We start from the raw sequence: 26,065 nt of genomic DNA, 5'->3' as shown, positions 1-26,065 counted from the left end.
GGCTATATAACAAATTGCCACTTTATTGATATGTTAGTGAAACAGCTCAAACCGCTTACACGATCCACATGCTTCATAAAATGCTGATGATTTTTCGGTACACACACATACAACATTAATCCAGAAGTGAACATTACACATATTTACTTTCTGCCACAACCTATAAAACAAGTAATATTAAATTTGTGGTTTGGTTTTTTAATTTCCTTACTGGTATATTCCCAAGTGCAATAAATGTCTCTGTGGAAATTGTAACTGTGTCATTGTAAGGTTTTATACCAGGATTATCATAGTTCATATTAAAAGGTACCAGTACTTTTATTTAAAGTCTAAGGAGGGATATTTCTTTTATATGAACATTTTAATATATATTTATTGGAACATTTTCTACCAGTCTTCAACTTTTAAAGACTACCTAGAGAACATAGAGCTATATTGATATAAATATACTAACTACATTGGTATTGCTCACTTCCTTAAACAGGTATTATATTCCAAAACCTAAGTAAATCTCGATGCGTTTCTTCCTTTACTGCAACTGAGATTTTTGTTGCACTTTAAAGTGGGGTTTTTTATATAAATCAGGGTTTCCTTGCTCAACCACGTGAATCATTTTTCTTAGACCTCTTGGATTTGGGGAGAAGGGAAGGGGATGCTAAATCTAACATATTTCTTAGGTAAAGTGAAGGGGTTGGGGGGTCCACTCAGATATTTTTTTATTCCTAGCTCAGAGGGTCAAAGTGATAGTTCATTTATTATTAATAGTATTTGAAAGAATGAACTGGCGCAAGATAATTGGAGCCTGCTATTATCAGTAAAGAGAACTAATTAAGTGCTGAAAACCATCATTTTTCAAACCATCAATGATGATAGTACATAAAAACCACTTGAAATAAAAGTACAGTTTCAAAGGGGGAAGAGCCACTAAAAACATTTCTTGCTTACAGAATTGGTTAAATATTATTTGTATCTCACCAAAAATAGAGATGACAGACTATGGAAATCTATGGTTGGACAAATGATCACTTTGAGGTTCTCAGCAGATTCAATAAATGCAAAATGTTGCATCATAATGATACAGTTGAAAGCAGGAATAAAATATTAAGTTATCTGACATATGTATTCTTACAATGACCCCAAGATGTCAAGTTTTCACTGCAGCACCCTGAGTTCTCAGCAACAAAGGGATGAATTGGCCACAAGCGTGGCTGGCTAATGAACATAACCCTATGGCTGCATTTGCCGTTATTTTGGCACTAATGTGGTCTAGTAACAGATGCAACTGTAATTTGTGACTCATTTGCTACCCCATTACTGCTTAATGAAATCTAACATATCACATTAACAATACGGATAAACACTCATTCTTGATATGTGGCATTTGGCTGTTTTCATTACCACTGTAATTAACACTTGAAATATTATTTCAATAAATATTTAAAGTACTTTAAAAACGGTCAGGGTAATCATGACACAGACAGAAAACATAAAGCTAATGTGTGAATTTCAGACTTAGAGCATCCTAGTCCCTGTAGTGTTAGGTACAGGACAATATCTATAGGAAGGGAATTTGTGCCAGGCACAATTTAGACTTTACATTGTGCAAACCTAAAGTCCTCTGAATTAGTTTGCACTCATTAAAATGTTAAAATTCCAAATAAATTTACATTTAATGTAGTGATTGTGAAATTAGGCACATGCTCTAAAGCAGTGTGTTAACAATTACTTGGGCTTTATTTTCTGATTGAGAGATGAACAGTGAAATCATTATATAAGATTATCTCTTAAACACTAATATAAAGCAAGTCTCATGTCAGGCAGCCAAAATTAAACAGGTTTTCCTTTTTATTTTTGTTAAGAAATAGAAAGACCATATATACAATATGTCTCTATGGCATAATTTTCTAAAAGATAAATTAATTTAAAATTATAATTCAGGGTATTAACATACCCTAACCTAATAAAAAACATACTAAGATAACATCTTCATTATAAGCAAGGAAAAGCTTAAATCTTAAAATACCTTTAAAAAGGGTTTAACTTTGGTAACCACGGCAGATAACCAATATCAGATTAATCATTGAGCCTTTATGTGATCATTTTTTACAGATACTGACTTTTTCAGTGTTTACCTTGAACATGTTAAAATAGTGTGTACATGGTTAAATACCATCTGTACTGAAATGTTCAAAACATTTGTTCCTTTTGATAAAAATGCAAATCTGGAGAACTGTTGTATCAACATATAACAGCCAATGTCTGACACGGTGAATTATCACAGCTGGAATTAAATTGTCTCTGAACAGCTGCTGGCAGTAGAGCTTTCATCAATGTTTGATTCAAATGTAGGCAAAAAAATCCTACAGAATGAAACATCATGTTGTCCTTACAGATGGGGTTTGTGTTCATTATCACAAACAACACAGCAGCCAGTGCCAAACAATATTCCCTTATCTAAGCTATCTTCTTGGTTAGAGAGATGACGGTCACTGTAAAAATGATTAATCTACAAATATCCTTTCTTGATTCCCCATTTATTCTACTCATTTCTTGGTGTTAATTTTTTTCATATCACTTGCTTCCCTGTACCAAGATCATTTATGAAGCCATTACTATGTTCACCCTCTGGGGTCAAGCCAGTTCACTTTCTCATATCTGAATATATTTGGAAAATGAAGACTTTTTCATTACATGAGCTGCAAGAGGAAATGTTCCATTTGGACCCATTTCACAATTCTGTTTATTCACGTTTGAAGATCTTAAATCTCAAATGGTTTACCATTTTTAGGAAACTATTTTCTTGATCTAATCAAGGTCAAGCTTATTTTGCAGGGCAGACCAAGGAGACCAGACAATGGTCCTAGATCAATAATAAGAAATAAAATAAAACAACAACAAGATAATGTTTGCAACACAGGTAAACTGAAGACAAACAGAACCAACATGATGCTGCACTTAAAACTACATCACGCCTATTCATCTACTCATTCATTCAATGATTTTTTAGTAAGCATCTAATACTGCCAGGCATTGTGCTAGATCCAGGGAAAACACTCATTTCACATCATCCTACCAAACTCTCAGAAGCCATAATACTTTTCTGACACATCATTTCCCAAACTATTGCAACTTAATGAAATTATTCCTAGATACATGTAAAATTAAAGTATTTTCTATTAATTCACTTTTTAACCTGTCTTCCAAAATAACTATTTATCTGCTTCAATAGCAATATAGTCAGGGGTGTGTGTGTGTGCGTGTTTAACACACTTCCTTTTATATTTATCTTTGTTTTCATATATACTCTTTCCCTCAAGGGATGCATGGGAAGTTACAAACGCTGGCAACAGCCTATGAACACGTGAGAAATTCTTGTCAGGTTATTTTCTTTTCCAATAGGCTTTTCTCATTTCTTCTCCAAAGTCGTTACCTTGTGCCACATAAGAGAGAGATAAATTTAGTACTTTGCTTTTCCCTTCAAGCCTATTAAATTATCTAAGTAACACACAGAACATAAAGAGATACCGTCAGACACACACCTACCTCACTGGCAGCAAAGAAAGCATTGTTTGCCTCAGCCATGTTCATGTAGTTATTATTATTTCCAAACTGAAAGAAAATAGATTGTTTTATGTTAATGTAGGGATAATAAAAAATTCTGTTTTGCGAATAGGAAGGGGACCAAGAGATGGCGGGAGGGAGGAGAGAGGCAAAGGAAAGAAGTAAAAAGAATTAAGATGTGCTATTTTCATGTACCAACTCCCCGCCATGAATGTAATCACTATATACTGCAAACACGTACCAATGAAAATAAAAGTCTTTTTAAAAATCTGGATGTTTACTTCATGCTTGGAAAAAATGCCAATGTTATGAGATTAAAGGGGATTTTGTTCAGATCAAATTCAACATTTGAAAGGTTTCAAGACACACTACACCGCCAGCTAGTTCACTCAGAAAATAAAGCCCAAAGTTAAGCTAACTCAATAACTGTAGGTAACATTTTTGATTCTCATCAAGATTAATAGCAAAATGGGAGAATTATACACATGGAGCCGGCTGGTCACTAATGTGTCTTGTTTATTGAACTGGCATTTGTCAGAGGTTAGAAGAAAAGACTTTCCAAGAAAATCACCTTGACACATTTTAAAGCATATTGGGATTTTATACCTTACTCTTCAAGAACAGATGTCACAAGTGTGGGTAGGTTAAAATGTGAATTAAAGGGAATAAAATTCGATTCCCAGGACTCAAATTCTATTTTCTAGTGAATGAGGTGTGGTATGAATATAAATAAATAAGACTAAAGAATATTTTTTAAATCTCCAAACAAAGCTTAAAGAAGGCATATCTCTATCCATCAGAGCTGTTGAAAACAGTGATATTTAATCTCTCAGTGTAACATTAAATGCAAAGAGGTTTAAAAATAAGCGTGATCCTATGAACACAGCAATTTTTATTTCATTCCCTAACACAATAGCCCATTCATATCATCACAAATAAGACTGTATCAGCATTTCAGACTTAAGCTCTTTACTTCTAGGGACCTGTTATCAAAATGTAAAACTTGTATTTTGGCAGAAATGTATTTTCAGGTCCAAATGGTATAAGTAGGCACATTCTGTTGCCTTAAACATTTTGTTATCAGTCTGGCAATATGGAAAGGCTCTGTGGGCATAATTATATAGAGCTATATTATTTTTTACGATTTTTTAAATTGGTAAAAGAGTGTCGTTTTTGTAAAGCATACTATTTTCTGCCTTTAATGCATCAAATAAAACATAGGTTAGGTCTCACTAGTGTCTAATACACAGAAAGGTAGCAATTATTTAAATTAAATGTATAATTTTCCCAAGAGATAGGTGGGTGGATGGATGGATGGATGGATGAGGATAAACAGTTAGGTACACAGGCAGATACATGGACAGATAGAATATATTGAATACAGATACAGATACGCAGATAGGGAAGACCCACATAATCCTCCTCTCAATAAACTGACAAACACATTATTTCAGGGGTGGGCACTCTCAGCTGGACACGGAGCCTGCAGGAAGTGGGGCTGACATGCTCCACTTTATCATGTCAGGGATCCAAGAACTAAGCAGGATTTATAGGAAAGACTTTAATGATTCCAGAGTGCTGTTCTGGTCTATAGCAGCAAAATCTTACCATGTAAAACGACACCTGAAACACACGCAATGAGCCGTCAGAAAGGCTCTCCTTGACTGCTCAGATTCATTTAGGTAAATATCTTTATAAGGACTCCTAAAGATGCACGAATTAGCCCCTAAGGCACGAGATATCAAGACCATGTGCACAGGTGCACAGACACACACATACACACACGACACTCACGTTTTCCCCATTTGTCTACAATGTTAAACACATGCAAGAAAAAAAAACAAACACAGATTTCTACCGTGCAGTTTTTGCTGGATTAATGACGTTAGAATTAAAATCTCAGGCCTGGAATCAAATGAGTTTCTTGGACATAAATGAGAATTTATGTAGAAAATGCTTCAATACCGGCCCTTCAAACTGCTTGACAGACTGTATCACAACTTTAACGTTATTTAAATGTAGGTTTTGTTGAGGAATTAGAAATCCATTTAAGGCAAACAGCTCATTATCAGAGAGTATTTTTTTAAGATTAAACTCACTTATTATCTAATAGCACCTAAAACAACAAAGAAAAATAAAATGGCTATTAAACTAAGGGCCTAAACAATTCAAAAAACAAATTAAGCTTCCAGTGAAATAAGAACTGGGTTAGAAATCCTCTTCTGAACAGTTAGTATGCGAATGTAATTACTGAAGAAACTACAGCTAATCAGCTGTGAATTGTATCCATTAATTAGTATTTGCCCTGGAGAAATGAGAAAAATCAGTAACAACGCTGGCACCGCAGTGTGCTGATGAGCCAGGCGCCGGCTGCACTGCGTTTAGTCAAGCAGGTGGCTTCAGTGGTCCACATAATTTGAAAAGCTCTCACCTGAAGTACTGAGCTGGAATTACAAAGCACTCCGAGCGTATCTCTCGTATCTGCATATGGCCTTAATTAATGGCTTTTAATTTGGAAACACTTGGCAATCAGGTGGAAACAGTTATAAATCATTTCAAATAGAAGTAATGGCTTCTATTCCATTTGGGGTAATATACCTCCTGTACAAAGGCGGCTTTAAATATTGACTTGTTGCAGGCAAAATGGTTTCTCTCCTACACAGGTGGCTGGAACCCCTGATAGGACGATCTGTTAAGACAACAGGGACTCTGAGGTTATATCTGACTTTCATATATAGTACTATAAAAAAAAGAATAAAAGAAAGTATAAGTATCTTGAATGTACTACTTGGGACATATTTACACTAAAAACACTATTCTTTATCTGTGATCCAACTGTAACTGGGTGTTATGTATTATTTTCATTTTCTACTCTGGCTGCTGCACTGTAGTGGTTAAACTAATCATATGGAAGGGATGACACTTTCCATCTGATTACCCTACCTCATAATGCTAGCTTCATTTTTCTTTTATTTTAAAATGTGACCTATGAATCTTGCTTTACTCGTTTGGTGTTAAGAACAGATCAGATTCTGAGAGAAAAAGTACTCCTTTGGGGCACATCGCTAATATAATGACCTCAGGACAATTAACTTTAAGTGAATTGTGTACAATTAAATTTACTTTATGTTCTAGGAGACAGTGACATCTGTAAACACATTAAATGACCAAAAACCCTCAAGGTCCATAGGGAAGGGGCCATAAGTGTGCTCACTACCATCACCCCCAGAATTAACAATGCCTGGCATATTAGAAGCACTCCAAGATTTGTTACAAGGAGTAAGCGAGGCTGGTCCCATTTGAACTTGAGTGCCTCATAATCAGCCCTGCTAAATGGGACCATCTATCACTTCACTTTTAAATGATAACAATAATAATGAAAATAATGATGAATATTAGCCCAGAGAAGCCCTCCACTTTATTATTTCATTTAATTTACCAAAGTGGGACTCAATGTAATCTATTTCCCCAATAACCAGCAAAATAAATAGAATGATTACCCATACTTGATGAAGCAGTAGACTGAGGCTGGCCGGTGAGGACAGAGTCACACATGGATGTGTGACAGCCCTCCTGACTCCTGCTTTGAATACTGGCCTTGGTGGCCAATTCAATTTGAAAACTTGACTGTCACCTATTTTGCTCAAAGCTAGAATTTCCCAGAGAGTATTTGAAGGGACCCAAGTCTAATAAAATGTTCCTCCAGAAAAGGGTTCCCCAGACCAGCAAGGCTGGGAAGAGGTCCATGACGAGTCACAATAACCCTAGGAAATGAGAGGCTGTGAGAAATCCTACAGTCTAATCACTCAGTAAATATTCACAAGTGGGCTATATTTAAGGTGCTGTGCTAGGCACTAAGACCAAGTGGGAAAAGCTCACAAGGTCTATATTTGGATGGAGCTTACATTTTTCTTTAAATGGGAGACAATGAACAGACAAAAAAAAAACACTATAATTAATTCCTTTTGTTTCTCCCTCCACAACTCTAGGAAAACTTATATCCAGCCCTTTGTTGACAATATTATTTTATTCTCCCCAAATGCCCCTATAAAAGCTAATATCCTAACTGACCAAGAATTTCTAAATCATCCATCCTGTTTCACTCTAATTTGGCCTATTTTAAAATTTTCAAGATGCTAATCCTGCACTTCTAAGATCTGCATCTCAAGTCATCTAGGAGTCTTGTATGTGGTTCTAAGAGTCAAACCAAAATATTCCAAATAAGCTAAAAGACCATCAGGTGATACAGTTAATTACTCTGAAGGGCATATAAAAGCATCCAAGAGCTGGACATGGTAGTGCATGCCTATAATCCCAGCACTGGGGAGGGAAAGGCAGGAGGACCAATCCTAGTTCAAGGCCAGCCTGAACTACACAGTGAGACTCTGTCTCCACAAAATGAAAAACAGACAAAAGTCACTGAAGAAATCGGATCATTCCCACTATTCTAATGCACATATATGTGGAGAAATGGTCACTGTAAGGAAGGCGCATTTATAAGGTGCACAATGGTGATGGGTCCTTTTCTACTTTGACAGGCTCTAATAGATGTGATCCCCAAAGATACAGTCCCCAAAGATATCATTATAAAGCAGAACTAAATTACTGTGCATGTCGAACTTCTGCCTAATCATTTTACGAAAGAACATCTTCATTGTACTTGGAGGTAGATTTGCTTTTGCTGCTTGACAAGTAATTACAGCTTCAGCAAACACAATTTATGAAGGACATCAATTAAAAAGGAGCTTCGCTGGATTTTTTTAGAAATGTATTAGAGACCATCGTGTTCGTGGCCTGACTGACCGTGTGAAGTGCCAAAGTAAATTAATGCAGACTGTTAAGTCTTACTCCATGAGCAAAAGGCTTGGAAGAAAGTAGAACAGCAGAGACAAAACCCGTCTGTAATCACAGGATGAATACTTTAGCCTGGTGAGTCCGCACAACGTCATTTTCACTGAAATTATTTTTACACCCATGTAAAGAGTTTTGTACACTTTTAATAAAGCAGTATTAACAACTGGGTCTCAATCAGCTAAGTGGCGTAAATTTAATCCTTACAAAAAAGCGATCTTTTGAATTCTCTTTTCTTTTTTTCCATTATATGTGTTCACAGACACCACCCAATCTGATGCCTCACTATTGACATTTGTCAAGCTGCTTACACAAATGAACTGTGCCATTATGGCCCAAGTGTGCCAGGCATGGCTGCAGGAGGAGAAGGCAGCCCTTCAAGCCCGCCCCCTCTCACAGGCTCTGTGTACCATCCCCAGGAACAGAACAGGCAGGGCATCCTCAAGGTTTAACCATTTCCAGCAGTGGTAATCCCTCTCAGCTACAAAGCCCAAAGGAGTGGAAATAGGCCCCATGTGCCAAAGGGTAACAATATTGATGATCATCATGGGCAGATCTGGAGCACCATGTTAGGAAACAGACTTAGTGCATAAAGGCCATCCGCACCAAAGGCTAGGGGACCAACAGTAGTCTGGAAATGAAAATCAATGGACTGTGAGGTATAATTATAGAAAAGGTTCATGTATACATATACACATACAGATCTCTCACGCACATGCAGGCATGTGCACACCTCCAATTTATAATGGTTTTACTTATGATGATTTGACATTACAAAAAGGTAGGCTAGGCTGTGCTGTTTCGTAGGTTAGGCATTTAAATGTATTTCACTTAGGATATAGTCAACTTACAATACTTTCAATGTAGAATGAATTTTTCAAAATATAGTTCTATCCAATGTAAGTCTCTCTCTCTCTCTCTCTCTCTCTCTCTCTCGATATATATATATATATATATATAATCTCCTGCTAATTATATAGATAATTATATATGCAAAGAATTACACAAAGATGCATAATTACACACACACATACACACACACACACCCTTTGCACAGTGCCAAATTCCCCTAGAGAATTCCTTTCAGAGCACCAGACTCAACATCCCGCTGCCTACAGCCCTTCCACTTGGATGTCAGCCAGCGTCTCAAACACATGTCCAATGAACCCTGAACCTGCTCCCCACGGACTTCCACACCTTCTCGGGTGGGGAACTCATCAGTACAGTGACCAGGCCAAGTCACCACTGAACCCCTTTCCCCATCAAACTGGCCGAAGACTCTGTTGGCTCCTCCTTCCAATCACACCCAAAGTAGACTCCCTGTCTCCACCACCACTGGATCCTCCTGAGCCCACGCCTTCCATTCCTGTGTGGGCCACTGCAATAGCTCTTCTGGCTCCACCCAACTCCTCAATGGTCTGTTTCCAACACACAAGTGAGAAGAGCCTGTGACAATCTATAACTGGGTCACTCTTGCTCAAAACTTTCTCCTGGCTCAGGGAAAATAAGCACTTCCTTACAATAGCCTCTGTTTCTTCTCTGAACTCTTGGCCAGTGTTCTTCCCCAGCTCATGATACTTTATCCTGCTAGCCTCTGGCTGCTCCTTCAACACCTCCCCCAGATGCATACCTCAGGGCCTTTGCAGTGGCTGCTTCTTCAGTGCGGACTGTTGTTCTCTGAATCTCCCTGTGGCTCCCTTTCCCTCCTCCTGAATCATTTTTGCTGTCTACCCTATCAAATTTCTCTGTAGCCACCTCTTTTACCTGCAGCACTTGAAATCCTTTTTTCATTACTCTGGTTTTTCCATTAACAGTGTTTGTCTGTTTGTTTGTTTGTACCAGGGAATCAAACTCGGGACCTTGCACTTGCAAGGCACATGGCAGCACCACTGAGCTAAATCCCTGGCCCTCCATCAGCACTTTCAACATCACAAAATATAATTACTCTCTCTTTCACTAGAATTCAAATTCAATGAAGATGAGAATGTTCTTCTTTACATGGATGCCGTAGTAGCAAGGAGAATGATTGGTGAATAGTAGATGTTCAATAAATGTCTGCTGAATAGAAGACCAAACAAATTCCTGGGTGTGAAATGACAGTACTCGGAACTGCCCTCCAAGCCCCTCTTGGCAGAGAATAAACTCTTTTGAAATTCAAGTGACATAGAGAAAGTCAGGAGCCACCACCATTGTCACTCCCCAATTCACACGGCTGGGCAACAAGTAGAAGAGAGAAGATTTATATAGAGACATCTAGCTACTAAAATGCTTTATTCTTGAAAATTCACTGCGCAGTTAGGGGAAATAACTCTTAGTACTCAGCACAGTAGGGTAACTATGGTTGACAGCAATTAATTGTATTTTCAAATATCCAATATAAAGTATTTTGAATGTTCCTAACACAAAGAATATTGCATGTCGGAGTTGATGGACACGCCAATTACCATGATCTTATCATTACATAGTATATACATGTACTTAAATGTCTCATTGAACCACAGATCTACGTACAATTGCTATGCATCCATTAAAAATGAAAAAAAATTAAAGGAAGTGAACTGACCTTTTGATAGAAGAGATACAATGAGACTAAATAGCTGGTGTGGGAGGGCTGTTAGAAAAGGGTACGGCAAAACACTCCAGAGAAGAGAGAGCCAACAGGCTAATGTCAAGGACAGCAAGGATTTAAAGATAAAATTTGATAGCTCATTTTTTTTCTGATTTAAAATATTCTAACAAAATGCTACACAGTCTAAATCAGCGTTTCTGCATGTGTTATGCTGAGGAACAGAGAATAAACAGATGCCTGTTAAAAATGCAAATTACCTGCTCCCCACCCTGGATTTATTGTATCAGAACCTCACTGTAGTCAGCCTCGAGTGTCTGTACTTTTATAAGCATTTTGGAGACTCTATAGCACTCTAGTATTTAAGAACTACCTGGTTCCTTTTTGACTAATGAGGTGGAAATTTCTTTTTTAAAAGTAAACTTCCAAACAACTAAGGATGATCTCAAAGAAATAATGCTGAGAGAACAGAAGCTGTGATATTTACAGCCATAAATGCTTAGCTTAGTCATTCACCATCTCTCTTCTCACATTCCTGCTTACAGAAAAATGTTATCATTTGTAGGTGACCACTCATCCTCATCATCTCTTACCCTCATCACAGAGAGGAAAGCCAGGAACAACCCAAGTTGGATCAGGCACGGAACTAGAGTTCTACTGTTGGAATTTTCGACAAGTTCTGTGGACCCACAAAAGTAACAACATCGCCTAAACATATGGTCTCAACTCAAACACAGGGCACTCTCGATTTTCATGATCTGGACACATTTGAGTCTGTGAATCGCATAACCATCTGGATGAGTTAAGAGTGGCAAGAAAAAAATTCTCTTAGACTCAAATATACTTGTTTAATATCAAAAAAGCAAGTATACGTACAGAAGAGGATACTAAGGGTCCAGAATGGAGGTTTGGTGGGGGGTTTGTTTTGTTTTGTTTTTAAGCAAACATGGAGTTATCTTTGGGACTGGCCAAGTTATCACAGAACAGGAGTAGGACTAGTTTTCCTTAAACACACCCCTCAAAAGCCAACAGTAACACATATGCTGTGTGACCACACCTTAGGCATAATTATATCTTATCTCCCCTACTTCCTCCCCAAAGCCTTACCAACATTCAACTGAGTACCTAGTAGATGCTAATTAATTGGATATATTTGGAGAATATATCTACTTCTCTGTAGATGTACAGAAGTAGAGGATATGACAACTGCTTTTAATATATAACAATTTGTCAGGGGTGATGGGACAAAAAAATGTATCAATGTTAAGGACAACGTTGGTGACAGTCTCCAAGTTTCTGAAGTAGGAAAAATCAAGCAGGAATGGCCCCTCAAAGGAACAAGCCTTGAGCCCAAGAAGGAGGCAGGAGGAGAAGAGACAGCTCTAGGCAAAGCGAGTGCAATGGAACAATGCCACAGACTAATTGTGCACAGGATCTGGTGAAGGACCAGGTAGGGAAGCATATGGCCACAGACAAGAGAAACTACCTGGAGAGATAAAAGTTAACTAGGCTCTGCCCAGGACTTGAAGGCCAACCTTAATATTTTGAAATGCATTCAATAGGAAGATCTATAAATGACTTTGTTGGAGAGATAAAATCCATGCCCGAGCACATCTATAGCCTGAGGTGCACAAGATTAATATTGAGAAAAATAAGGAGCAAGAAGACCTGTTAAGAACATCAAAAGGTTGCAATAAGGTTGTAAGTTCTAGACCCGGCAGAGACAAGAGCAGGAAGAATGAAACACTGACAGCACGTAACCATAAGTCAGACCAACTGGCTTTGAATTCCAATCCCACCAAGAGAGTCATGAATTGCCCGAAATTTGCCCAATCTGTCTTAAGGACAACTTCAGAATCCCAGCAGGGCTATTTGGCAGCTGTGTAATCATATACAAGTTATTTAGCCTCTGTGTGCTTCTGTTTCCCCACCTATAAAACAGGAATATAGTATTTGTCTCCTAAGAGGCTTTGAAGATTAAATGGGCTCATACTGGGGCCAGGGATTTAGTTCAGTGGTTCGGTGGCCTGCCTTGCATGCCCAAGGACCCGGTACCACAAAAAAAAAAAAAAAAAAAAAAAAAAAAAAAAAAAAACAACATATAAAGTCACCTTTTCTATCCTTACGAACTGCCAAGGTGGGGTTGCAATAAGCCTTGCAGGAACCAAAACAGACCAAGCATATCTGTTCTAGAAACTTCTATGGCTTGTGTGACACAGAAGAAAAGTTTTACTAATTAAAGAATCCCAGAGGCTTCCAACTAATACTTGGAGAAGATATATAAACTCTTTTTTGTGTGTGACAAGTTCCTAGCTAATCTGGCAGCTGGGTCCCCGCACACTCCCTCAGACGGCTGCTCCTGGCCCTAGGCTGCTTAGCCCTTGGCCCTTCCTCCGTCCCTCTTCTGAGTCAGGGAACAGCTTGCTCTCCTAACTGGGCTGCTTTCCCTGTGGTTCCTGCTCTGCAGAGGTTTGTTCTCCTCACAGGGGGCTCTCCAGATAGCTAAGGGACAAGTGCACCTCATCTTCAGTCTCTTTTCAATTACCCTGCCTTTTATGTCACGGGAGATTCAAAGTCACTGACCACAGCCTGACTTCACTGCAAGTACCCATTCACTTGCTGTCTCTTCTCCCACTAAACGGACAGCCCATGAAGACAAGGGGATTCTCTTAGTCCAGTGCTCTTTCCTCTGGCTTAAGGATGTTTGCAGCACAGTACGTTCCCACATTACATTTGTTGACAGCACGAGTGAATGTAGGAGGAAGCGAGATCTGAGTTCAAATCCCAGCTTTGTCACTTGCAGTAGGGATGTCAGCAGGCAAATTCTACCACGATCCCTCTTTGAACTTCTGTTTCCTCATTTCTAAAGAAGGATAGTACTTTGTGGGAATGGGCTACGTACAAAGAAATGAGACAATACAAACCTTCAGAGAAGGATCTCAAACAAAAGTCACTGTTGATAAATGTCAAAAAGTTGAGAGTAAGAGGTCTGGGAAGGCAGAAATTCAATAATCTGGGGAAAATAAATGGATAATTTACTATTTCAAGTAATGTTTATTAGGAGCTCACTACAGAAAGAAACAACAGTAGATACTGGATTTTAAAGTGTGAATGAGAAGATCCAATTTCTACCCCAGAAGAACTCTAATAGAAAAACCAGATACAATCCCACATGCACACGCTACCCTACAAATATAAACAAAGTACGATCTCTGAAGAGATAGCAGAAGTTTCCAAACACTGTAAGAGGAGTAATCTTAGCGAGGTCTTGAAGAATGTGTAGGAGTTCACCTTGAGACAAAAGCACTCTAATGGAGAAAACTACCTGGATAAGGGCCTAATAGCATAAAAATAGGCCCAGCAGACTAAGAAATGGAGATTCATGTATTTTCAGCAGAGAGAACAGCAAAGCCCTGAAACAGGAGCCTGCAAGTGTAGACTGTACTTTGGTGAGGCTTAACTTGAACATGCTTATGGATGGGGAGTCTTGCACACACTTAGAAGTGGGGGAAAGACTGTACATGAAGAACAAAGTTCAGCCCTCCAAAGCACAAGATAAAGTACAGAGTATAATTTCTACAAGGCAAGCACACACATCCCACTTATATTCTACAGTGCTTGGCAAACTAGTGAGCATCTCTTACACAATAAACACAATTTACAAAAGAAATGTGCTTGCTGTTCTGGTTTCTGTGAGAATTACTGAAGTGACAGCTAACAGGAACCATCAGTCCACATGGAAAAGGGGGCTTTCTTTGATGGTTCTGGAAAGAAGCAAAAAGACACTCTCTCCGTGGCTCTGAAGATATGATGTTTACATGGAAATTTCTGTAACCAGCAGTGTAGCCCCTGGATTCGGAAAGGGCTGTAACCTATGATAAATGCTAGTATCTCTGGGCAAAATAACAATTTCAGTCTCATCTGCCATGGTAGCTTTAGTATGAATTAGTATATAATAACTAGTACCACTGATACACACACACACACACACACACACACACACACACAGAGAGCATATTGTCTACAAAGATATTCAGAAAACAGTTCCTTGCAAAACCTTCCATGGCAACGTCTTTGCCATCCCTGGACAGACTGGACTCCCCCAGGCTCCAAGTCAACCTGTGCTACACCTGTGCAACTCTACAGCATGTCAAAATGATCTAGCTCAGTGTCTGTCTCCCTGCTTGATTCCTGAGGGCAGAGGGCATACCTGTGTGGTGAGACCTCAGCTGATAAATCAAAGGGCTTAGGATCAAGCCACGGTACTTGGAATTGGAGCCTTCAGTGTGGTTAAAGTTGTGTGGGGAAGCTACTTCTTTTTTTGTTACTAAGCCACTTATTATTTTGATAAGATGATAACTGTGTCCACATCAAAGTCAAGTGAACATCTGCTATCACAATTTGCCCAAGGATGCCAAAGCATCAGAAGAAATTAGAAATGAACAGTCATGTGAGATAAAATCTGTTATTTCCCTTGTACTGCCATACTTTGTAGTTCTCACTGCAATCAAATGACTGAGGACCTTCGAGACTTTCTGCTGAAAACAAACTGAGGTCTCTAATGACATGACATATTTATACTGAATATACTTAGTAAGTCTCCCAGGTATTATTTCTTGTAACATATGAAACTTCATATATGAAAAAAAACAACAAAGAGTAAAATGTTCTTTAACTTTTTAATGAAAACCTTTTTATTAATTACAAAATTTCTTTAGTTCAGTAACCAAACTCCACTAACAAATGGTAAAAACATATGTTCTCTAATTTCAATCAATCCCTCTAATTATGACAGTATGAATTCCATCAAAACATCAATGACTTCGTACCGTCTTCCATTCTTTGATCTCTAAAGTATAAAACTGAATGCTTTCAAACCATAATCATGTTCAGGTGCGTAAAACAAATACGCTAACATATGGGTGCACATACACCTGTAGACATGCAGACATACACTATCGATTTTCAATTTCTCAACTAGGAGCAACTGTAGTAAAATTTCATAGCAGGCAAGTTTAGCAAAGTCTGGAAAGATTTTTCTATTGTCCCAGTGAGGTGGTCTTTCTAGTGTTCAGTAGGTAAAGGCCAGTGGTGTTGCTAAACATCCCACAATGCACAGTGAGTCCCTCATAATAAAGAATTATCCAGCCTAAATTTTCAAGATAGACTAGAAACCCCGATGAAATCCAGAAACCTAGAAATCCACACATTAAACATAATTAAAAGATTAAATTTAAAGTATTTAAAAAATAAATATTACAAAACTAACTAATGCTTCTGTATCATCCCAACACAATCAATATTCTTGCTTCAAGTAAACATTACACTGATGTTGGATATATCTACTTACAACTGACGGCACTCACGGTGTACCTGAAATGTTTCAAATATGTATAGCATAGTTGGTTAGCTCACAAGCTTTCTACATAAAAAAATACCCAGTTGCTTTTTTTCCTGCTGAAAATAAGTCAAGAAATACTTTAATGTGTTCTTCTAAGGTTAACATTTTTAAAAAGATCAATAAACCTATAAATTTTTCCTAAAATATTATGAGTAATAACGTTTATTTTCCAATCTGAATCATATTTGATAAATCAAAGACTTGAAGCTTAATTCAAAAATCATCGATGATAAGTTCATAAGCATATATATAGAGAGAATGATATGCAATGATTTAAAACAAACAGGATCACATATGAGATCTATTAATGTCTGTTAATTCACATCTATCATTTCTAAGAGCAAATCTCAGATGCTTGATAAGAAAGTGTAACAATCTAGGAAGGCACAGCTACTGATCTAGCTATAGAAACACTGCGGCCACTGTATTCAGCCTAGTGGCAGAGACCTTTTGCTCAAACTGCAAGAGTGCCTTGATTACATACATTTTTCTTTGATTTTATGATTACCTGAATTCTGTAGGGACAACTTTTTTCCAGATGGATGATTGTATAGCTTTCATTAGTTCTCTATATTTTACTAGTGAAGTATGTGTATCTAAAATCTTTTACTCAGAAAGAGCTCACATGAGACTTTATGTCTACTTCTGATGAGGTCTTAGGGCAGGAGGGAGGGAAATTACATTCCTTTCAACCAACCATTTCAAAATCTTAACTTAAGATCTTGTATCTTACATGTATTTTAAAAGGAGGTTTTTCTCTACACCTAACCATTAGTTTGAATGTGAGGCTAATGGTTTCTTACACATAACTATAAAATAATATCCCTGGGCCACTGGCTTTCATCTGGAATACAAACCCTTGAATTTAGGCAAGATGTCAATGTTAATCAGATGCACAGCTCAAATTTATGTTAGCATTTTACATAAATAAGCATGAATGTAAGTATTCCTAAATAAGGGAGCCATTTTAATTCTTGGGATTCCAGTCATTGTGTACTTACTAATACATTCAAGATTACCTTAACATTTACTTACATGAATTTAAAAAGATGTGATTATACAGCAATTTGTAAGCAGCTCATCTTAAATATCGAATTTTACTCACTTCAGCGAAAAACAAATTCTATTCCAGAACAGTGACTCAACTGTATTTAAGCAAATTATAGCAAGCTGTCAATGCCAAAGTGACCAAAAAAAGAAGTAAAACAGATGTAAAAATCTTAAAGAAATCACAAAGGGAGATCAGTTAGACTACATTTCAGCTCAAGAGAGTAGCGATACTGTCTAAAAATTTATTAACTCTCTTTATATGCCACAGTTAAAATGGAACATATTTGGAGAGGAAATTCTTACTTAGAAACTTTAAAAAAAGGCAAACTACTTGGCTCTAAAATAAAATGTTAGCACCTTATTTATAGTGTCTCTTACACAAAGTGCACGTATTACCAACCTATTCTGACTCGATTTATTCCTAACAAAAATAATTCTTTTTCTCATTGCTACTAGTGGAAGAATATATGTGGCACATAGGAAAAATTACTGCACATTCCACGGTGCTGGTTAATAACTGAGGGAAAAAAAATAGAATCCATCTATAAAGCTGATCTATAAATTTCTTTGGCCATAATAAAAATAAGTTAGAGGCATGATTTTTTTAAGAACTACAGCTGCCTTCATATCAAGATTAATATTGAAAATAAACCCCACATAATAGCGCCCCTGGGATTAGTAACAGATTCCATGAGGGGCGTCCATCTGGCAGTGGGCACAAGCTGCCGCTTTCCCCACTGTACTCAGTACCCATATCCTCCTGCCCTCGCTGACAAACCACGCCCTGGGAAATGATAAGCATTGCCCATGCTGTCTTGCTTTATGTTTTAATGACTTTAATGAGGTTATAAAGAGTGAGGCTGAATATCTTAATGCACAACCAGAAAAAAAAAGTAACCACCACCAAACAGGTGCCTATGTAAAAGGCAAGCTCTCGACATTACCGACCAGAATTGTCCATAGGAAAATGAACTTTCTAGAGATAACAGAACAGGTGTTATGCTACGGTCAAAGTTTTTGACTCTCGTTCACTAGCAGAGAGGAAGAGGGCTGATGCTGCCTCATTCCAGCTGCTACACAATTAAAATCTTCCCTTGCGTGTCTCTGGAAAGCAAAAGTGAAAATGAAACTCTCCCAGGCCTATCCATCCACTTCTGAAAAAAAATGTGAAAGCTGCTCCCCGCATCCCCAGGCAGGGCAGGCAGTTTAAAAAAAAAAATCAGAAAAGTAACTTTACCAAAAGGGCAAGATTTCATTCCTAGTAGAAGAACATGAAGCTAATATGTTGTGGGCTCATCTGGAACTATATACAGTGTTGCTTTGTGATAAATACTGACCAAGGAATCCTCACACTGGCCTTGAGAAATTTGATTCAAATAATAACATGGGCTTTTATAAAGCAGCAGCAGTTACAGAAAACATATTTTTGACACTAAACAAAATGCCACATATTTTATATATTTATCAATCCTTGAAGACTTCAGCATTGTAGAGAAATTTAAACAAACTCTTTCCAAGCAATGTCTTGCAGCAAAGATAAACATTCTAAAAAAAGTTGTCTTCACTTTGTTGATTCTCTGTTAAATGATTCTGAAGTGTTTTGAAGGACAGAGGAAAGTGGTACAGTATAAGAGAAAACCATGATTCAGAAACAGGCAAAATGATACCATTTTGTCCTCCTTTTACTTTTCTGTGCTCTTTTAAAATTAGCACCTACCAGTTCTGTCATCAGAAAAATATATATGTACATTAGAACTGCTCACCAAGGATTTCTTTACTCCTTATCAGCATAAAACAAGTAAATAAAGATAAATCCTGAAAATAACAAACAAATAATCGAATCTTACTGTCCCTTCATTTACTTATTGACAACACAAATATTCTGGTTAATACCTAAGTGCCAAGAAGTTTGTTAAAACAGTAAGAACAGCACATGCGCCCAAAAGAGATGGTTCCTGAATTCATACAGCACCCAGTCCAGCCAGGAAATAAGATAATAATAAGATAATTATATGTATGAATGAATAAATGTGAAACTTCACCCATGAAGAATAGACGATAGAGAATGAGTGAGATGTCCAAAGACCAGCTAGGAAAGCTGTGTACCAGATGTGGGAAAGGGGATGGTAGCATAAACTCAGATGGCCACGTCATGGAAGTGAGGAGACCGTGAAAGCTGAGAAGTGGTTGGATCCTAAGGATTCTATTGGGTGTATTTCCCCTGAACTTTATGAGAAGTTGAGAAGGATGACAAAGAAAAAGGAGACTGTCTAGATTGTGGTTGCTGTAACTCTTTGTGTGGCAGCACTATCCACTGAAAAGGGGAAAGTCCAGCAGAATCAGTCTCTGGGGGATAGGCTGACTCACGGACCCAGTTGAAACATCTTGGCACTGAGGTGATTAAGAGATGTCTATAGTTCGTGGCTGAGGTCTGGAATACAGACTTTTTTGCATGAGGCTCTTTGCAAGACTCATGAGAACAGGTATTCAATGAAGCAGTGAATGTAAGTGGGATTAGGAATTGAGAACCCTCAAAAGAAGCCTTGGGAAGAACCTTGAAGAACTCTAGTATTTCATGATCAGTATATACGCTGATTCAACAAAGGAGCTTGGGAAAGAGCAACCAGAGATGTAAAAAGGAGGCACAGAAAAGGTGGTACTCCTGATGCCAAGAGAAAACGTCAGAAAGGAGAGACTGATCAATATTGGTGACTGCTACAAAAAATTTTAAGTGTAATGAGGCTGTAATATACTTGTTGGATTTAGTGACACCACAAATTCTGCATATATAAAAATAATGGAGCTGAAACACAAGGGAGGGATTGTAACCACTGCCCTCAAGGAATTGTAAAAGCAAAACAGACATTCATGCAATACAGCCACTTCTAAAAGGAACGCAAATACTCAGCTCTGGGTTCCAAGAGAGAGAAGACTTGGATGAGCAAGAGGAGTTCTTGTGTCTAAGGAAGAATTCTGAATACAGAAAACGTGGTGAACATCCATCTTATGACCTTGATTTATGAGGGTAAAAAATAATGAGCACTATGTCCTTATTGTCTGAATTGTCCCTCCGAAGACTGAGTCCAGAAGTGTCGACAAATGGAAATTCCTTAGAACAAATGAGCAATACTGATTTTCTTACAATGAGGGAGAAGGGGCATCTTTTAGGGCTTGTGAGAAGGCCTTGTTCACCAGTGAGAGGTGACAACACCTGTAAGGCCTGGAAACTGTTGGTTTCTGGGGGTGGCACACACAGTGGGGCTCTATACTGACTCCTCTGACCCATATCCCTGTCCATCACCAAGAGATCAAATCTCCAGAGAAGCTGAGACATAGATGACCAAAAACAAAACCAAAAAGACTGAAAGAAAGAAAGAAAAGACATCCCCATTCATCATGAATAGTGGCAGAGGAGGAAAGTAAGTTTCCTAATACCATTTCACTATTAAGAAATGTATATATCATAAAATAATAAATTGATTTCACCTCAAGAGCTTATAATTCTAAATCAGGAATAGGTCAAAATTAAACACAAAGGTATTGAGCAAAAGACATTTCCCAACCCTAAATTTATACATGCACATCCTTTAAATATGAGAAAATGTCAAGATGTATTCATACAAAAATGGTGTCTACTAAAAGAAACATAATGTGGGATAGCTTCAGACTCTGGCATAATCAGTTTGTAACTCCAAAGCTGCCACTGCCCCATATTTCCTCAATAGTGCTTTAAAAACAAAAGAATCAGGGGCCAAGGATTTAGCTCCGTGGCACTGCAGCTGCCTGCTAACTGCAAGGTCCTGAGTTCAATCCCCAGTACCGAGAAAAAATAAATAAATGAAAAATAAACACAAAATAATCAGACTGGACTTTCTAGTTAAACATTAACGCATTACATACTAGCTGGAAATTTAAGGATATTTCTAATAAAATTTGAACCCATTTTTCACAAAGCAATTTGGTTTTGATAACTATTGATGTTGGAGCACTTTCACACTGACAGTTTTGTCTGTGGAGCAGTATGAATTCCTACAAGTCTGCAATTTGGGGAATCAAACACTGAATGACGAACAGGGAAATAAGAGTCTTTCCTTCCTATAAGGAATGAAATTTGCCTACACTGAATCTTTCTCCCTTTCTTCGGATGTCCTGCAGCTCTATTAGAGGATACAAAAGGTAAACTTCAAGGCTTACACCTGAACGTGAGAGACAGTACTTTCTGCATGTGATGTATGTACATTTGTGGCCTGATACTTATTTTATTTCTTGAACACACGCCACATTTTCCCAACAACAAGCATCTCCTTCATCTGAAACACTGTTTGTTCTCCCCTCCACCATTCCAGGGCAGCTCTGTCCACACCTAATGGCCCCTGCTGAAATTCCATGCATTCATCACGGTCCAGTACAAGCCACCTTCTCTACGGCAGGCCACCAGACTGCCTATCCCCATCATCTTCGTGGCCCTTTCTTTCCATCTGTCTCATGACAGCCTGCGTTGTCAACAGATAACATTTTCTTTGCTCTACCCCACTACTTCGTTAGAGCTACCTGAGGGCAAGAAACACCTTGGCGCTATGATTCTACTGCAGGCACGAACCACATACAATGCTTTAACCATAGAAAGGTCACATTAAGTGTTCGGATTTCATTTTTCATTCTTGTGTGAACTTCCTCTCTTTTTTAGTGGAAGAGGAAGTACAAACTGTAGAAAAATAAAAAGAAGGTTGCATAAAGTAAAGCATAACAGAGAAATAGGGTTTAAACTTGATATTATGTTATTTTGGTTCCAGGAAGTAGACCAAAAAATTGCAAAGCTACAATAATAGACTCATTTACTCAACAAATGTGTACTTAGCTCTCACTGTGGAATAAACAGACAAAGAGGCATACATGATTAATCAGTGTTGAAGACATCAACACCAAAAATATGCATGTCTCCCCACAGGCACAACCTCCTCCTTACTACTATGTTTCTGATCTCAGCAGATTCTTCCAAGCACTCAGTAATCCCCTGTAACTCTTCCCAATCCTATTTCCCTAGGGCAGTTTTGAGGAACCTTAGCCCCCTCTCCCTCTAACTGTCCCAATCCTTGCCCACTCCTCCATTGAGAGTCTTCTTCATGTAGGCTATGAGGCACGGAGCTCTTCCACTTTAGCCCTAAACCAGCATTTTAAGTGACCCTTTTCTTCCTTCACTGAGGAATACATGTTCTGCCATCTGCACTCTAACTCTACCTCCAACAAGACTGAGCTCTATCGATTCACCTCTCAATTTACTCTTTAGCTTTTCCCACTCCAATGTTCCCTCCTTCACCTTATCAAAAAAGCTCAAACCCCATTCATCGTTGAGGTATAGGCAAGTAAAGTTCACTGAGCTCTCTCAAATTCATTTCTCAACTCCCTCTTCCAACCCCACTAACCAGATTTCATCTCCATATCAGGATCCTTCCTTCAATCCCTAAGCTTCTTCCAATGTCTTCTTTGAGTTAATGAGCTGCTATCACTAAGTCTATGACAACTCCTAATTACCAAATCCCATGGACACTCTTTGTATCCGTCTCAGCTGATCACCTTTCCTCCTCTAACACTTTCACCTGCTTCCTTTTTGAGAGTATTTTCATCGGGAAATAGTCACTCTACGACAATGTTCTTATCTCCCTGGAGGTTTCTCAGTTTTTAACACATGCTCTGATAACTCATGGCATCCTAAGGCATCCACCACCACCACCACCACCACCACCCACCAATCTAAGTCATTTTTATTATGCTAGGTTTCAAATTTCCAACTCCCTCTGAATACTGCCACTAATTTCAGACATATTCTCCTAAGCAACCCATTACTTTTTATTAAATTTTCCTTTCTTTCTCTCCCTTCCTCCCTCTCTCCCCCACTTTGTTTCTTGCTCTACTGGGGATTGAACCCAAGGCCTTATTTTCACACTGAACTACATCCTCAACCCTTATTTTGAGACACAGTCTCACTAAATCACCCACGCTGGCTCCAACATTCAATCCTTCTGCCTCGGCCTCTTGGGTGGCTGGGATTACAGGTATTCATCACGTGCCCAAATTAAGATATGTTTTTTAATAGCTATGCAGTATGCCATGGCATGGCTACAGCATAATTTATTCAGTGCTTAGTCAGGTTAGCCTTCTAAGTGGAAATCTGATCATGCCTGTCCCTGTTACGCCTAAAACTTTTCAATGGTACCTGTAGCCTATTGATTACAAACTCCAGTTCTCACTGGAGAAAAAGTATATTCACATACTGACACCACCTTATCTACACAGCCGCTGTTTCTCTCTCTATGGTCAACTGCATCATCTCTACTCCCATGGTCCCTCCCTTCTTGCTTCTGTGCCTTTCCAACATTCTGGTCTCCTTCCTCACTGCATAACCTTGCTATCATAATGTAGCGGTTCCTCTGTCCTAGAAATGATTGGTTTCATTATCTTTCTTCTTAGTTAGGCTGACATCCCCCACTAACCCTGCAATTCATACATCATCTTATTACAAGCTAAAGACTCATAGCAGCTGCTCAAATTTTCTTTGAAAAGTGAGAATAATTTTTTTAAAATTTGTCACCAGATTACATTTGAGTGCTAAGGATGTGCTTGTATGTTTACCTTCTTTAATCTTCAGAATTGCAATTTTACATTGCAATTTGGGTATCTGAGTAATTACTTGATTGATGTGTCCCACCCATTAAGTGCAAATGTCACAAGAATTGCATCCCCTTTTGCTTACTTTTTTTTTTTTTTTTTTTTTTTTTTTTTTTTTTGGCCCTTACTACTGGATACAATGTAGGTAACATTACAGGTGCTAAATAAATCTTTTCTCACCCTGTGAGGTCATTAGCAGAGTTATCTCCATCTCTGGAAAGGGGCAAATGGAATGCAAGCCCTTGATTGGTGCTTCACAAAGACTAGAAGATGACACATCAGTATGTTTCATTGTCCCATTTTAATTTGTTTGGGGTTTTTTCTATTCTCTCATGAAAGAAGGCACCCATGGCCACATGCTAAGCTGTGTTCAGGGATACCCACCATGCAACCAGGAGCAACAGAAAGCAACTGGCTTTTAAAGGCCTCTGATCCAAAAGGCTGACTTTGAAACATGACTCCCTCATGTTTATTAGGTTCTGGGCCTAATAAATTGGATCACACAAAATAAGTGTGCACAATGAATTGTGACATCAAATTACTGTGCAGTATTTGGGAAATTTTCATGACACTATGTTATCAGTCACTTTTAAAACTACAAATATATCCTTCAATCTTTCATTTCACATAGAACGTTTATGAGAAAGTGAATTTTCACATACTATCTGAGAACTAAGACAGAAAGCCAATCAAGAGTAAGTCATTCTTTCCCTTTCCACAGAGTCAGGGCTCCAAACATTACCAAGTCAAACAGGATAGGACAGAAAAAGCAAAAGTCTCCATCTTTGCTTCTGACTTACAGGATGATAAAAGGTATCTTCATTTTATTTCTCAACAGACGACTCCTTCAACTTCCAATTCTGTTTCCATGAGAGGCACAAGATTGATCAGACAACCCCCCAAAAAAAGCTCATCCCAGCTTTCACTCTGAGAACAGTCACATCAAAAGAATTCTTTGGAGGACTATTATCTAGAATATATAAAGAACTCAAAAAAATCAGCCCCCCAAAATATAAAGACCCAATTCAAAAATGGGCATCTGAAATGAACAGACATTTCTCAGACAAAAGAAGTAAAAGCAGCAAGTAAATATATGAAAAAAATGTTCCACATCACTGGTCATTGGAGAGACGCAGATGAAAACAACATTGAGATTCCACCTCACCCCACAAAGAATGGCTGCTATCAAGAATTCACACAATAACAAATGTTGGTGGGGTTGTGGGGAGAAAGGAACCCTTCTCCATTGTTGGTGGGAGTGCAGACTGGTGCAACCACTATAGAAATCATATGGAGATACCTCAAAGAACTAGGACTAGAGGTTCCATTTGACCCAGCCATCCCTCTGCTGGGTATCTTTCCAAAAGAATTAAAAGAATCACATCAAAGTGATATATGCACACCTATGTTTATAGCAGCACAGTTTGTAATAGCTAAAACTTGGAAGCAGCCCATTTGCCCATCAGATGGAGATTGGATAAAGAAGACATGGTTTTCTATAAAATGGAATACTACTCAGCCATAAAGAATGAGAAATTAGAGTCACTCATAGGAAAATGGATACATATTGAGGACACACTCCTAAGTGAAATAAATAAGTCACACATGTGTAAATTCTGAATAGTTTCTCTGGTGTGAAAAACTACAATAGTACATAAGATCCTAATGACATAACTGACAATGTGAAATAGGAAGAAAAGGGCTAAAGGTGTAGGGGAAATGGGAAGGGTAGGGGAAAAGTAATAAGGGAAAAAAACATGAGAAAATGAAAAAAATGGAAATTATTTGTAAATAGGGAAGGGAGGAGGGGGTGAAGGGAAGGAAGGGACAAGGGGAAAAAATGAGAGCCAAGACCTGTCATGTAAAGGTATGAGATCCCAATGATGAATGTAACTGTACTGTATACCTAAAATGTACCAATAAACTCAATGAGGAAAAAAAATTCTTTGGAGGGTAAAAAAGATAAGCTT

At 38.2% G+C, this 26,065-nt stretch overlaps 1 protein-coding gene across 3 annotated transcripts in view; it reads right to left on the bottom strand.

Moving 5' to 3' along the window:
* Nucleotides 1-26,065, bottom strand: part of Tox3 (TOX high mobility group box family member 3) — a 391,442-nt gene that overhangs the window by 26,201 nt on the left and 339,176 nt on the right. For all 3 annotated transcript variants that reach the window (XM_010629459.2, XM_019208316.2, XM_019208315.2), the window contains one exon: nt 3,544-3,609. In XM_010629459.2, coding sequence (XP_010627761.1) covers nt 3,544-3,588 — 45 coding nt within the window. In that variant the 5' untranslated portion in view covers nt 3,589-3,609. The remainder of the gene's footprint in view (nt 1-3,543; nt 3,610-26,065) is intronic.

Source organism: Fukomys damarensis, unplaced genomic scaffold, assembly GCF_012274545.1.
Source record: "Fukomys damarensis isolate Sample0158 unplaced genomic scaffold, DMR_v1.0_HiC HiC_scaffold_32, whole genome shotgun sequence".
NCBI lineage: Eukaryota > Metazoa > Chordata > Mammalia > Rodentia > Bathyergidae > Fukomys > Fukomys damarensis.
The sequence above is the reverse complement of the archived record's forward strand: the minus strand, read 5'-3'. Positions and strand labels throughout refer to the sequence as shown.